This window comes from Myiozetetes cayanensis, unplaced genomic scaffold (genome assembly GCF_022539395.1).
Source record: "Myiozetetes cayanensis isolate MyiCay16 unplaced genomic scaffold, myiCay2020 scf826, whole genome shotgun sequence".
NCBI lineage: Eukaryota > Metazoa > Chordata > Aves > Passeriformes > Tyrannidae > Myiozetetes > Myiozetetes cayanensis.
In genome coordinates this window covers 3,001-19,371 of record NW_026088104.1, presented here as the reverse complement: position 1 = coordinate 19,371, position 16,371 = coordinate 3,001, and the positions used below count along the sequence as shown (strand labels likewise).

General features: G+C 55.2%; 1 protein-coding gene across 1 annotated transcript; it reads left to right on the top strand.

Moving 5' to 3' along the window:
• Positions 1-1,718: 1,718 nt before the first annotated feature.
• DCAF11 (DDB1 and CUL4 associated factor 11) lies at positions 1,719-15,511 on the top strand (the record flags this gene model as incomplete). Its single annotated transcript, XM_050339141.1, has 5 exons — positions 1,719-1,917; positions 4,852-5,005; positions 9,920-10,066; positions 13,461-13,567; positions 15,428-15,511. Coding segments are annotated over 5 exons (691 nt in total), but the record flags the coding sequence as incomplete, so codon positions are not given.
• Between the last annotated feature and the right edge of the window lie 860 nt (positions 15,512-16,371).

Sequence of the window (16,371 nt, the reverse complement as noted above, 5' to 3'; positions counted from 1 at the left end):
AGTATAAACCACTTTAAACCAGTATAAACCACTTTAAACTAGTATAAACCAGTATAAACCAGTAGAGACAGTATAGAGCAGTGTGGAGCGGTATGGGCAGTATAGACCAGTAGGAGCCAGTATAAACCAGTATAGAGCAGTGTGGACAGTGTAGACCAATATAAACCAATATAGACCAGTATAAACTAGTATAAACCAGTATAGGTCTGTGGGGACCAGTAGGAACCAGTATGAGCTATGTAGACCAGTACAAACCAGTGCAAACCAGTATGAACCAGTATAGACAAGTGTGAGGATGTACGGATAGTATAGACCAGTATAAACCAGTATGGCTTCCCAGTGCCCCCCAATCCCCTCCCAGTCCCTCCCAGTGACCCCCAGACCCCAAACCAGTAACTCCCAGTCCCTCCCAGTAACCCCAACCCCCCCCTTAAACCCCCTTTAACTCCCTCCCAGTCCAAACCAGTCCCTCCCAGTCCCTCCCAGTGCCCCCCACTCCCTCCCAGTGCCCCCTCACTCCTTCCCAGTCCCCTCCCAGTGACCCCCAGACCCCAAACCAGTAACTCCCAGTCCCTCCCAGTGACCCCCAGACCCCAAACCAGTAACTCCCAGTTCCTCCCAGTTACCCCAAAGCCCCCCTTAAACCCCCTTTAACTCCCTCCCAGTCCCATCCCAGTGACCCAGTCCCCTCCCAGTCCCTCCCAGTGCCTCCCAGTGCCCTCCCAGTCTATCCCAACCCCCTCCCAGTGACCCCCAGACCCCAAACCAGTAACTCCCAGTCCCTCCCAGTTACCCCAAATCCCCCCTTAAACCCCCTTTAACTCCCTCCCAGTCCAAACCAGTCCCTCCCAATTTGATCCCAGTCCCTCCCAGTGCCCCCCAATCCCCTCCCAGTCACTCCCAGTCCCTCCCAGACCCCAAACCAGTAACTCCCAGTCCCTCCCAGTTAACCCCAACCCCCCCAAATCCCTCCTTAAACCCCCTTTAACCCCCTCCCAGTCCAATCCAGTCCCTCCCAATTCGATCCCACTCCCTCCCACTCCAAACCAGTTTATCCCAACCCCCTCCCAGTCCCTCCCAGTCCAACCCAGTCCCCCCAATCCTCTCCCAGTCCCTCCCAGTGTCCCCAATTCCCTTTAAACCCACTTTAACCCCCTCCCAGTCCTCCCAGTCCAAACCAGTCTATCCCATTCTATCCCAACCCCTCCCAGTCGCCCCCAGTGCCCTCCCAGTCTATCCCAGTTCATCCCAACCCCTCCCAGTGCCCCCACTCCTTCCCAGTCCCTCCCAGTGCCCCCAATCCCCCCAGTCCCTCCCAGTCCAAACCCAGTACTCCCACCCCTCCTAGTCCCTCCCAGTCCCTCCCAGTCCCTCCCAGACCCCAAACCATTAACTCCCAGTCCCTCCCAGTTACCCCAAATCCCCCTTAAACCCCCTTTAACTCCTCCCAGTCCAAACCAGTCCCTCCCAATTATCCCAGTCTCTCCCAGTGCCTCCCAATCCCTTCCAGTCACTCCCAGTCCCTCCCAGACCCCAAACCAGTAACTCCCAGTCCCTCCCAGTTACCCCAAACCCCCCCAAATCCCCCCATAAACCCTCTTTAACCCCCTCCCAGTCCCTCCCAGTCCCTTCCAGTCCCTCCCAATTCGATCCCAGTCCCTCCCAGTCCAAACCAGTCCATCCCAAGCCCCTCCCAGTGCCCTCCCAGTATAACCCAGTCCCCCCCAATCCCCCCCCCAGTTCGCTGCCCACGAGGACGACGTGAACGCCGTGGCCGTCGGGGACCCCTCGGGGCAGCTGCTCCTGTCGGGGGGGGACGACGGACTGGTCCGGAACTGGGACCGGCGCTGCCTCCCCGGGGGCCCCACGGGGGTCCTGGCCGGGCACCGGGACGGGGTCACCTTCCTGCACCCCAGGGTGGGCACTGGGACGCACTGGGAGGGCACTGGGACAAACTGGGAGGCACTGGGAGGGAGTTAAAGGGGATTTAGGGGGTTTAGGGGGTTTGGGGTTACTGGTTTGGACTGGGAGGGCACTGGGAGGGGGTTGGGAGGGGGTTGGGGGTCACTGGGAAGCACTGGGAGGGGATTGGGAGTCACTGGGTGTCACTGGTTTATACTGGGAGGCACTGGGAGGGGGTTAAAGGGGGATCGGGGTGTTACTGGTTTGCACTGGGAGGGGTTACTGGTCCGGAACTGGGACCGGCGCTGCCTCCCCGGGGGCCCCACGGGGGTCCTGGCCGGGCACCGGGACGGGGTCACCTTCCTGCACCCCAGGGTGGGCACTGGGACAAACTGGGAGGGCACTGGGATAAACTGGGAGGCACTGGGAGGGGTTAAAGGGGTTAAAGGGGGATTTGGGGGGATTTGGGGTTACTGGTTTGGACTGGGAGAGCACTGGGAGGGCACTGGGAGGGGATTGGGGGTCACTGGGAGGGACTGGGAGGGCACTGGGGGTCACTGGGGGTCACTGGTTTATACTGGGAGGCACTGGGAGGGAGTTAAAGGGGGATGAGGGGGTTACTGGTTTGGACTGGGAGGGCACTGGGAGGGGGTTGGGGATCACTGGTTTGGACTGGGAGGAGATTGGGGGGCACTGGGAGGCACTGGGAGGGGATTGGGGGTCACTGGGGGTCACTGGTTTATACTGGGAGGCACTGGGAGGGACTGGGAGGGAGTTAAAGGGGGATCAGGGGGGTTACTGGTTTGCACTGGGAGGGGTTACTGGGATGGACTGGGAGGGCCCCACGGGGGTCCTGGCCGGGCACCGGGACGGGGTCACCTTCCTGCACCCCAGGGTGGGCACTGGGACGCACTGGGAGGGCACTGGGACAAACTGGGAGGGACTGGGAGGGACTGGGAGGGCACTGGGAGGGGACGAGTTAAAGGGGGTTAAGGGGGTTTGGGGTTACTGGTTTGGACTGGGAGGGCACTGGGAGGATTGAGCTGGGAGGGGTCACTGGGAGGTCACTGAGAGGACTGGGAGGTGACTGGAGATACTGGAGTCACGGTGGTTTAAACTGTGAAAGGCACTTTGGGAGGTAACTAGAGGAGTCAAGTATGACCAGGCACTGGAGGGCACTTTGGGGATTGAACTGGAATGGTTGGGAGTACTAGGAGGCACTGGGATGATTGAGGACTGGGAGTAAGCTAAACTGGAGTTGAAATGGGCTCCGGTGACACTGGTTTGAACTGGGAGGAGCACTGGGAGGGGATTGAGGGGCACTGGGAGGGGCTGGGGGTCAACTGGGAGGGACTGGGAGGGGATTGGGGTCACTGGTTTATACTGGGAGGCACTGGGAGGGGATTGGAAGTTAAAGGGGGATTGGGGTAACTGGGAGGGACTGGGAGGGCACTGGGGTGGGATTGCACTGGGAGGGGTTGGGAGTCACTGGGAGGCACTGGGAGGGATTGGGGGTCACTGGTTTATACTGGGAGGGACTGGGAGGGGGTTAAAGGGGTTAAAGGGGGATTTGGGGGAACTGGTTTGGACTGGGAGGGCACTGGGAGGGGATTGGGGGACACTGGGAGAGACTGGGAGGGATTGGGGGTCACTGGGAGGGAGTGGGGTCACTGGTTTATACTGGGAGGCACTGGGAGGGAGTTAAAGGGATTTGGGGTAACTGGTTTGGACTGGGGGGCACTGGGAGGGGATTGGGGGGCACTGGGAGGGACTGGGAAGAGCCTTTGGTGAACTGGGATGAACTGGGATGAACCGGGAATGGCTTTGTGGTCAACAGGGTTGAACTGGGATGGACTGGGGTGAACTGGGGTGAACTGGGAAGGGTCACAGGTCAACTGGGGTCAACTGGGATGAACTGGGGTCAACTGGGGTCAACTGGGAAGAGTCTTTGGAACAACTGGGAAGAGTCGTTGGTCAACTGGGATGGACTGGGATGAACTGGGTCTAACTGAACGGGGTGAACTGGGATGAACTGGGGTGGGACCTGAGGGGGTCGCTGGCTAATGGGGTCAACTGGGATCAATGGGGGTCAACTGGGAAGAGTCTTTGGCCAACTGGGGTCAACAACTGGGAAGGGGCGTTGGTCAACTGGGATGGACTGGGATGAACTGGGAATGGCTCCAATTGGGATCAACGGGGTTGAACTGGGACCAACTGGGATGAACTGGGGTGAACTGGGAAGGGTCTGGGGTCAACTGGGGTCAACTGGGGTCAACTGGGATCAACTGGGATCAATGGGGGTCAACTGGGAAGAGTCTTTGACCAACTGGGGTCAACAACTGGGAAGAGTCGTTGGCCAACTGGGATGGACTGGGATGGGGTCTGGGGTCAACTGGGGTTGAACTGGGATGAACTGGGGTGAACTGGGAAGGGGTCTGGGGTCAACTGGGGTCAACTGGAAAGAGCCTTTGGCCAACTGGGAAGAGCCTTTGGTCAACTGGGGTCAACAACTGGGAAGAGTCGTCGGTCAACTGGGATGGACTGGGATGGGCTCTGGGATCAACGGGGTTGAACTGGGATCAACTGGGATGAACTGGGGTGAACTGGGAAGGGTCTGGGGTTAACTGGGGTCAACTGGGGTCAACTGGGAAGAGCCTTTGGCCAACTGGGGTCAACAACTGGGAAGAGTCGTTGGTCAACTGGGATGGACTGGGAATGGCTCTGGGGTCAACGGGGTTGAACTGGGATGAACTGGGAAGGGGTCTGGGGTCAACTGGGATCAATGGGGGTCAACTGGGAAGAGCCTTTGGCCAACTGGGAAGAGCCTTTGGTCAACTGGGACGAACTGGGACGAACCCGAAATGGCTCCAATTGCGATGGGATTGAACTGGGAAGGCCTGGGGTGGTAACTGGGATAAACTGGGATGAACTGGTGTGTACTGGTGGCAGGGGGACGGGCGCTACGTGGTGTCCAACTCCAAGGACCAGTCGGCCAAGCTGTGGGATCTGCGGCGCCCGGCGGGGCCCGGCGGGGTCGAGGCCGCCCGGAGAGCGGTGGCCAAACAGAACTGGGACTACCGGTGGCAGAGGGCGCCCCCCCACGGTCTGGGGGCAAACTGGGGGGCACTGGGAGGCACTGGGAGGCACTGGGAGGCACTGGGAGGGACTGGGAGGTGGTTGGGTTGAACTAGGAGGGACTGGTTTGGACTGGGAGGGAGTTAAAGGGGGATTTGGGGTAACTGGGAGGGACTGGGAGTTACTGGTTTGGGGTCTGGGGGTCACTGGGAGTCACTGGGGGGCACTGGGAGTTACTGGTTTGGGGTCTGGGGGTCACTGGGAGTCACTGGGAGGCACTGGGAGTTACTGGTTTGGGGTCTGGGAGGGACTGGGGGGCACTGGGAGGCACTGGGAGGGCACTGGGAGGGCACTGGGAGTTGTTACTGGGAGTTACTGGGAGCGGTGGCCAAACAGAACTGGGACTACCGGTGGCAGAGGGCGCCCCACGGTCTGGGGCAAACTGGGGGCGAACTGGGAGGCACTGGGGGGCACTGGGGGGCACTGGGAGGGACTGGGAGGTGGTTGGGTTAAACTGGGAGGCACTGGGAGGGAGTTAAAGAGGTTTTAAGGGGGATTTGGGGTAACTGGGAGGGACTGGGAGTTACTGGTTTGGGGTCTGGAGTTACTGGGAGTTACTGGTTTGGGGTCTGGGAGGGACTGGGAGTCAACTGGGAGGAGTTGGGGTCTGGGAGGGACTGGGGGCACTGGGAGGCACTGGGAGGCCACTGGGAGGGACTGGGAGTGACTGGGAGCGACGGTTAAAGACTGGGACACTGTGGGGGCCACGGTCTGGGGGAGGGACTGGGAGCAGACTGGGAGCACTGGGAGGCACTGGGAGGCACTGGGAGGCACTGGGAAGTGGTTGGGTTAAAATGGGAGGGACTGGGAGGGAGTTAAAGGGGGTTTAAAGGGGGATTTGGGGTAACTGGGAGGGACTGGGAGTTACTGGTTTGGGGTCTGGAGTTACTGGGAGTTACTGGTTTGGGGTCTGGGAGGGACTGGGGGGCACTGGGAGGCACTGGGAGGTGGTTTGGTTGAACTGGGAGGGACTGGGAGGGAGTTAAAGGGGGTTAAAGGGGGATTTGGGGTAACTGGGAGGGACTGGGAGGGGATTGGGGGGCACTGGGAGGGACTGGGAGTCACTGGGAGTGACTGGGAGTTACTGGGAGCTACTGGGACCAAGTGGGACCAACTGGGAGTGACAGGGACATACTGGGACTAACTGGGACATACTGGGAGATACTGGGAGTGACTGGGAGTTACGAGGACATACTGGGAGAGACTGGGAGATACTGGGAGTGATTGGAAGCAACTGGGACATACTGGGAGCAACTGGGACATACTGGGACTAACTGGGACATACTGGGAGATACTGGGAGTGACTGGGAGTTACGAGGACATACTGGGACCAACTGGGACATACTGGGAGTGATTGGAAGCAACTGGGACATACTGGGAGCAACTGGGACATACTGGGACTAACTGGGACATACTGGGAGATACTGGGAGTGACTGGGAGTTACGAGGACATACTGGGACCAACTGGGACATACTGGGAGTGACTGGGAGTTACTGGGAGCAACTGGGACCAACTGGGACATACTGGGAGCAACTGGGACCAACTGGGAGCAACTGGGAGTGACTGGGACATACTGGGAGCGACTGGGACCAACTGGGACCAACTGGGAGTGACTGGGAGTGACTGGGACATACTGGGAATGACTGGGACGAACTGGAAGGAACTGGGAGTGACTGGGAGCAACTGGGAGTTACTGGGACCAACTGGGAGCAACTGGGACATACTGGGAGCTACTGGGAGTGTCTAGGAGCGACTGGGAGCAACTGGGACATACTGGGAGTGACTGGGACCAACTGGGACCAACTGGGACATACTGGGAGTGACTGGGACCAACTGGGAGTGACTGGGACATACTGGGAGCAACTGGGACATATTGGGAGCAACTGGGACATACTGGGAGCTACTGGGAGTGTCTAGGAGCGACTGGGACCAACTGGGACATACTGGGAGTGACTGGGACATATTGGGAGCTACTGGGACATACTGGAACATACTGGGAGTGACTGGGAGCAACTGGGACATACTGGGAGCTACTGGGAGTGACTGGGACATACTGGGACCAACTGGGAGTGACTGGGAGCTACTGGGACGTACTGGGAGTTACTGGGACCAACTGGGACATACTGGGAGTTACTGGGACATACTGGGACCAACTGGGACATACTGGGAGTTACTGGGACAAACTGGGACCACCTGGGACATACTGGGAGCTACTGGGATATACTGGGAGTGACTGGGACCAACTGGGACATACTGGGAGCTACTGGGAGTGTCTAGGAGCGACTGGGAGCAACTGGGACATACTGGGTATGACTGGGACCAACTGGGAGTGACTGGGACATACTGGGACCAACTGGGAGCAACTGGGACCCACTGGGACATACTGGGAGTGACTGGGACCAACTGGGACATACTAGGAGTGACTGGGAGCTACTGGGACATACTGGGAGTTACTGGGAGCAACTGGGACATACTGGGACCAACTGGGAGCAACTGGGAGTGACTGGGACATACTGGGACCAACTGGGACATACTGGGAGCTACTGGGAGTGTCTAGGAGCGACTGGGACCAACTGGGACATACTGGGACATACTGGGAATGACTGGGATGAACTGGAAGCAACTGGGCTGAGCTGGGACATACTGGGAGTTACTGGGACATACAGGGACCAACTGGGACATACTGGGAGTTACTGGGAGCAACTGGGAGCTACTGGGTCATACTGGGAGTGTCTAGGACCGACTGGGACCAATTGGGACATACTGGGAGCGACTGGGACCAACTGGGAGCGACTGGGAGTGTCTAGGAGCAACTGGGACCAACTGGGACATACTGGGAGTGACTGGGACCAACTGGGAGTGACTGGGACCAACTGGGAGTTACTGGGAGCTACTGGAACCAATTGGGACCAACTGGGAGCAACTGGGAGTGACTGGGACATACTGGGAGTGACTGGGACCAACTGGGAGTGACTGGGACATATTGGGAGCTACTGGGACATACTGGGACATACTGGGAGTGACTGGGACATACTGGGAGTGACTGGGAGTGACTGGGACATATTGGGAGCTACTGGGCCAACTGGGACATACTGGGAGTGACTGGGACCAACTGGGTGTGACTGGGACCAACTGGGAGTGACTGGGAGCTACTGGAACAAATTGGGAGCTACTGGAAGCAACTGGGTTGAACTGAGACAAACTGGGACATACTGGGACCAACTGGGACGTACTGGGACATACTGGGATGAACTGGAAGCAACTGGGCTGAACTGGGACATACTGGGAGCTACTGGGACCAACTGGGACATACTGGGACCAACTGGGAGTTACTGGGAGCTACTGGAACCAACTGGGACCAACTGGGAGTTACTGGGAGCTACTGGAACCATTTGGGAGCTACTGGGACATACTGGGACATACTGGGAGTTACTAGGGCATACTGGGAGCTACTGGGAGTGTCTAGGAGCGACTGGGACCAACTGGGACATACTGGGAGTTACTGGGAGTGACTGGGACCAACTGGGAGTGACTGGGAGCAACTGGGTTGAACTGGGACATACTGGGAGCAACTGTGACCAACTGGGACCAACTGGGACCAACTGGGAGTTACTGGAAGCAACTGGGTTGAACTGGGACCAACTGGGACATACTGGGACATACTGGGACTGAGTGGGCGTGTCCCCCCAGCCCGCCAGGCCACGCCCCTGCCGGGTGACGCGTCCCTGGTGACGTTCCGGGGTCACGTCGTGCTCCAGGGGGCGTGGCCTCAACTGGGACCCACTGGGACATACTGGGAGTTACTGGGAGTGACTGGGAGTGACTGGGAGGGACTGGGACATACTGGGAGTGACTGGGACCAACTGGGAGTTACTGGGACCAACTGGGAGTGACTGGGAGCGACTGGGACCAACTGGGACCAACTGGGACATACTGGGACATACTGGGAGTTACTAGGGCATACTGGGACATACTGGGAGTGACTGAGAGCAACTGGGACCAACTGGGACATACTGAGACATACTGGGAGTGTCTAGGAGCGACTGGGACCAACTGGGACATACTGGGACATACTGGGAGCTACTGAGACATACTGGGAGCTACTGGGACATACTGGGAGCGACTGGGACCAACTGGGACATACTGGGACCAACAGGGAGCTACTGGAATCAATTGGGAGCTACTGGAAGCAACTGGGTTGAGCTGGGACATACTGGGAGTTACTGGGAGTGACTGGGAGCAACTGGGAGTGACTGGGACATACTGGGAGTGACTGGGAGTGACTGGGACCAACTGGGAGTGACTGGGAGTGACTGGGACATATTGGGAGCGACTGGGAGTGACTGGGAGCTACTGGAACCAATTGGGAGTTACTGGAACCAACTGGGACAAACTGGGAGCTACTGGGAGTGTCTAGGAGCAACTGGGACCAACTGGGAGTTACTGGGAGCTACTGGAACCAATTGGGAGCTACTGGGAGCAACTGGGACATACTGGGACCAACTGGGACCAACTGGGAGTGTCTAGGAGCGACTGGGACCAACTGGGACCAACTGGGAGTGACTGGGAGCAACTGAGACATACTGGGAGCTACTGGGAGTGTCTAGGAGTGACTGGGACCAACTGGGACATACTGGGAGTGACTGGGACATACTAGGACATACTGGGACTAACTGGGACATACTGGGACATACTGGGACATACTGGGATGAACTGGAAGCAACTGGGCTGAGTTGGGACATACTGGGAGTGACTGGGAGCAACTGAGACAAACTGGGAGTGACTGGGAGCTACTGGGACCAACTGGGAGCTACTGGAAGCAACTGGGTTGAACTGGGACATACTGGGACATACTGGGACTGAGTGGGCGTGTCCCCCCAGCCCGCCAGGCCACGCCCCTGCCCGGTGACGCCTCCCTGGTGACGTTCCGGGGTCACGTCGTGCTCCAAACCCTCGTGCGCTGCCGCCTCGCCCCGCCCGGAGCCGCCCCCGCCCTGGCGGCCGCCAGCGCTGACGGGGACGTGCTGGGTGAGCAGAAACAACCCAAAAAATAACCCAAAATGCCTCGAAATAACCCAAAAATGCCCCAAAAATACAAAAAACCCAAAAAAACCCACCCCGAAATAACCCAGAAACCACCTAAAATACCCCAAAAACAAAAAAAAACACCCCAAAATACCCCAAAACCCACCTAAAATACCCCCAAAATACCCCGAAATACCCCAAAAACCACCTGAAATACCCCAAAATACCCCAAAATCACCAAAAAACCACCCTGAAATACCCCAAAAACAAAAAAAAAAAATCCAAAAAAATACCCCCAAAACCACCTCAAAATACCCAAAAAACGAAAAAAAACCACCCCAAAATACCCCAAAAACCACCCCAAAATACCCCAAAACCCAAAAAAACCCCACCCCAAAACCAAAAAAAACCCACCCCAAAATACCCAAAAAAACCAACCCAAAATACCCCAAAAAACCCCAAAATAGCCCAAAATGGCAGGAGGGGGCGTGGCTTGGTTAAGGAGGGGGCGTGGCTCAGTGGGAGGGGCGTGGTTTAGAGTAAAAGGGGGCGTGGCCACGCCCGGAGCCACCCCCGCCCTGGCGGCCGCCAGCGCTGATGGGGACGTGCTGGGTGAGCAGAAACAACCCCAAAAATACCCTAAAATCACCAAAAAAACAAAAAAAACACCCCAAAATTACCCCGAAATACCCCAAAATCATCCCAAAATACCCCAAAACAGCAACAAAACCACCCCAAAATACCCCCAAAACCCACCTGAAATACCTTCGAAATACCCCAAAAACCACCAAAAATACCCCAAAAAACAAAAAAAAAACACAAAAACATACCCCAAAAACACCCCAAAATACCAAAAAAACAAAAAAAAACCCACCCCGAAGTACCGCGAAACACCTCGAAATAACCCAAAACCAAAAAAAAAATCACCCCAAAATACCCCAAAAACCAAAAAAACCTCACCCCAAAAATACCCCAAAATCACCCCAAAATACCCCCCAAAACAAAAAAAAAACCTCACCCCAAAATACCCCAAAAAAACCCTAAAATAGCCCAAAATGGCAGGAGGGGGCGTGGCTTGGTTACGGAGGGGGCGTGGCTGAGTCTGAGGGGCGTGGCTTAGAGCAAAAGGGGCGTGGCCACGGCCCCGCCCTGGCGGCCGCCAGCGCCAACGGGGACGTGCTGGGTGAGCACGAACAACCCCAAAACAACCCCAAATATGCCTCGAAATAACCCAAAATCACCCCAAAAATACACAAAACAGCAACAAAACCACCCCAAAATACCCCAAGCCCACCTGAAATACCTCATGAATACCCTGAAAACCACCAAAATACCCCAAAACCAAAAACACCCAAAACATACCCCATAAAACACCCCAAAATACCCCAAAACCAAAACAAACCACCCAGTACCGAAAATCACCTCAAAATAACCCAAACCAAAAAATCACCCCAAAATACCCCAAAAACCTAAAAACCTACGTAAAATACCCCAAAATCACCTCAAAATACCCCAAACAACCAAAAACCTCACCCCAAAATACCCCAAAAAAACCCTAAAATAGCCCAAAATGGCAGGAGGGGGCGTGGCTTGGTTACGGAGGGCGCGAGGCTGAGTCTGAGGGGCGTGGCCTAGAGCGGCAGGGCGTGGCCACGGCCTCGCCCTGGCGGCCGCTAGCGCCATGAGGGACGTGCTGGGTGAGCACGAACAACCCCAAAAATACCCCCAAAATAACCCAAAAACCACCTAAAATACAAAAAAAACCACCTAAAATGCCCCAAAATACCCCAAAACCCACCTAAAATACCCCAAAAACAAAAAAAACCACCCCAAAATACCCCAAAACCCACCTAAAATACCCCCAAAATCACCCCAAAAAACCTTCCTAAAATACCCCAAAATCACCCCAAAATACCCCGAAAACCACCTAAAATACCCCCAAAACACCCAAAATACCCCAAAAATACCAAAAAACCCAAAAAAACCCACCCCGAAATAACCCAAAAACCACCTAAAATACCCCCAAAACACCCCAAAATAATCCAAAAACAATAAAAAAAATTACCCCAAAATATTCCAAACAATGACAAAAACCACCCCAAAACCCACCTAAAATACCCCAAAAACACCCCAAAATACCCCCAAAATAACCCAACCCCCCCAAAAAAAAACCCACTCCAAAAACCACCAAAACCAAAAAAAACCAAAAATATCCCAAAATGTCTGGCTTTTCCCCCAAATTTTCCCCAAATTTTTCTTAAATTTTCTCAAATTTCTCCCAAAATTTCCCCAAATTTTCCCCTTTTTCCCCAAAATCCCCCCGTTTTTCCCCCAGATTTTCCCCAAATTTTCCCCACATTTCCCTTTTTTCCCTGAATTTTCCCCAAATTTTCCCCCTTTTTTCCCCAAAATTTCCCCAAATTCCCCCCTATTTTCCCCAAATTTTCCCCAAATTTTTCCCAAATTTTCTCCAAATTTTCCCCTTTTTGCCCCAAATTTCCCCCATTTTTCCCTTTAAATTTTCCCCTTTTTCCCCAAATTTCCCAAATTTTCCCCAAATTTTCCTCTTTTCCCCCAAATTTCCCCTTTTCCCCCAAATTTTCCCCAATTTTTCCCAAAATTTTCCCCAAATTTCCCCCTTTTTTCCCCAAATTTTCCCCAAATTTCCCCAAAATTTTCCCCAAAATTCCCCCCAAATTTTCCCCTTTTTTCCCCAAATTCCCCCAAATTTTCCCTAAATTCTTCCATTTTTCCCCAAATTTTTCCCTTTTTCCCCAAATTCCCCAATTTGTCCCTTTTTACCCAAAATCACCATTTTTTACCCTACATTTTACCCTTTTCTTCCCCCAAATTCCACCATTTCCCCCCAAATTTTCCCATTTTTTCTTTAAATTTTCCCGTTTTTTCCCCCAAATTTCCCCCAAATTTTCCCCAAATTTTCCCCAAATTTCCCCAATTTTTCCCCAAATTTGCCCCTTTTTTCCCCAAATTCCCCTCAAATTTTCCCGTTTTCCCCCTAAATTTTCCCCAAATTTCCCCCTTTTTTCCCTGAATTTTCCCCAAATTTTCCCCAAATTTTCCCCTTTTTACTCCAAGTTTTCCCTGAATTTTTGACCCAAAATTTCCCCAAATTTTCCCCAAATTTCCCCAAAATTTTCCCCAAATTTCCCCTTTTATTTCTAAATTCCCCAAATTTCTTCCTTTTTACCCAAAATTACTATTTTTTACCCCAAATTTTCCCATTTTTCCCCTAAATTTGTTCATTTTCCCCCAAACTTTCCACTTTTTGGCCCCAAATTTCCCCAAATTTCCCCCAAATTCCCAAAAATTTTCCCTTTTTTTTCTAAACCCCCCAAATTTCTCCCTTTTTGCCCAAAATCCCCGTTTTTCTCCCCAGTTTACGACGTGCTGAGCGGGCGCCCCCGGCGGCGCCTGAGGGGTCACAGCGGCTGCGTCCGGGACGTGGCCTGGACCCCAACTGGGGACAGACTGGGAACTGCTGGGGTAACTGGGAGGCACTGGGAGAGACTGGGAGGGGATTGGGAGGGGATTGGGGGTCACTGGTTTGGACTGGGAGGGACTGGGAGAGGATTGGGGGGCACTGGGAGGGACTGGTTTGGACTGGGAGGGAGTTAAAGGGGGTTAAAGGGGGATTTGGGGTCACTGGGAGGGACTGGGAGTTACTGGTTTGGGGTCTGGGGGGGACTGGGAGGCACTGGTTTATACTGGGAGGGCATTGGGGGTCACTGGTTTATACTGGGAGGGCATTGGGGGTCACTGGTTTATACTGGGAGGGCATTGGGGGTCACAGCGGCTGCGTCCGGGACGTGGCCTGGACCCCAACTGGGGACAGACTGGGAACTGCTGGGGTAACTGGGAGGCACTGGGAGAGACTGGGAGGGGATTGGGAGGGGATTGGGGGTCACTGGTTTGGACTGGGAGGGACTGGGAGAGGATTGGGGGGCACTGGGAGGGACTGGTTTGGACTGGGAGGGAGTTAAAGGGGGTTTAAGGGGGGATTTGGGGTAACTGGGAGGGACTGGGAGTTACTGGTTTGGGGTCTGGGGGGGACTGGGAGGCACTGGTTTATACTGGGAGGGCATTGGGGGTCACTGGTTTATACTGGGAGGGCATTGGGGGGCACTGGTTTATACTGGGAGGGCATTGGGGGTCACTGGTTTATACTGGGAGGGCATTGGGGGTCACTGGTTTATACTGGGAGGGGATTGGGGGTCACTGGTTTATACTGGGAGGGCATTGGGGGTCACAGCGGCTGCGTCCGGGACGTGGCCTGGACCCCAACTGGGGACAGACTGGGAACCGCTGGGGTAACTGGGAGGCACTGGGAGGGGATTGGGAGGCACTGGGAGGCACTGGGAGGCACTGGGAGGGACTGGGAGGTGGTTGGGTTAAACTGGTTTGGACTGGGAGGGAGTTAAAGGGGGTTAAAGGGGGATTTGGGGTAACTGGGAGGCACTGGGAGTTACTGGTTTGGGGTCTGGGGGGCACTGGGAGGGACTGGGAGGCACTGGGAGGGGATTGGGGGGCACTGGGAGGGACTGGGAGGGGATTAAAACAAACTGGGAGGGACTGGGAGGGGATTGGGGGGCACTGGGGGTCACTGGGAGCCTCCTGGGGGGTCACTGGTCCATACTGGTTTATACTGGTTTGGGCTCTGGGGGTCACTGGGGGTCACTGGGGGTCACTGGGAGCCCCGTGGGGGGTCACTGGTCCATACTGGTCCATACTGGTCCATACTGGTTTATACTGGTTTATACTGCTTTGGGGTCTGGGGGTCACTGGGAGTCACTGGGGGTCACTGGGGGGGTCACTGGTCCATACTGGTCCATACTGGTTTATACTGGTTTGGGCTCTGGGGGTCACTGGGAGTCACTGGGGGTCAGTGGGGGGGTCACTGGTCCATACTGGTTTATACTGGTTTGGGGCCTGGGGGTCACTGGGAGTTACTGGTCCATACTGGTCCATACTGGTTTATACTGGTTTATACTGGTTTGGGCTCTGGGGGTCACTGGGGGTCACTGGGAGCCCCGTGGGGGGTCACTGGTCCATACTGGTCCATACTGGTTTGGGCTCTGGGGGTCACTGGGAGTCACTGGGGGTCACTGGGAGTTACTGGGGGTCACTGGGAGCCTCCTGGGGGGTCACTGGTCCATACTGGTCCATACTGGTTTGGGGTCTGGGGGTCACTGGGAGTCACTGGGGGTCACTGGGAGCCCCGTGGGGGGTCACTGGTCCATACTGGTTTATACTGGTTTGGGGTCTGGGGGTCACTGGGAGTTACTGGGGGTCACTGGGAGCCCCCTGGGGGGTCACTGGTCCATACTGGTCCATACTGGTTTGCAGTGGGACGGCACCATCCGGCTCTGGGACTTCCGGGAGCCCTGGCGGGACCCGGACGATGACGTCGGGGGAGGGGGCGGGGCCTGAGCGGGAGGAGGCGGGGCCAGAGAGAAAAGGGAGGGGCTTAATTAAAGGGAGGGGCTTTGATTAAGGGGAGGGGCTTTAATTAAAGGGGAGGGGTTTTAAAGGAGGCTTAAAGGGGAGGGGCTTTAATTAAAGGGAGGGGCTTTAATTAAAGGGAGGGGCAATTGAAAGGAGGGCTTTGAAAAGGGGTTTTGATTAAAGGGGAGGGGCTTGATAAAGGGGAGGGGTTTAATTAAAGGAGGCTAGGAGGCTTTAATAAAAGGGAGGGGCTTAATTAAAGGGGAGGGGCTTGAAAAGGAGGGACTTTAATTAAAGGGAGGGGCTTTAAGAAAGGGGAGGGGTTTTAATTAAAGGGAGGGGTGTAATTAAAGGGAGGGGTTTTGATTAAAGGGGAGGAGCTTTGAAAAGGGGAGGGGCTTAATGAAAGGGGAGGGATTTAAATAAAGGGGTGGAGCTTAAATTGAGGGGTGGGGTTTGAATAAAGGGGAGGGGCTTGAAGAATGGGAGGGGCTTAAAGAGGAGGGGCTTAGTAGGGAGGGCTTAATTGAGGGGCGGGCCTAAGGAAAGGGCGTGGCCTGAATAAATGAATGTAATTGGATGGAAGGGCGTGGCTTGAGTGAAGGGGAGGGCTTAAAGAAAGGGAGGGGCTTAAAGACAAGGGAGGGGCTTTAAAAAGGGAGGGCTTAAATAAAGGGGAGGGGTTTAATTAAAAGGGAGGGGCTTAATGAAGGGAGGGGCTTAATTAAGGAGGGTTAAAGAAAGGGGGGGCTTAAAGAAAGGGGTGGAGCTTAATTGAGGGGCGGGGTTTAATTAAAGGGGAGGGGCTTAAAGAAAAGGGAGGGGTTTAATTAAAGGGAGGGGCT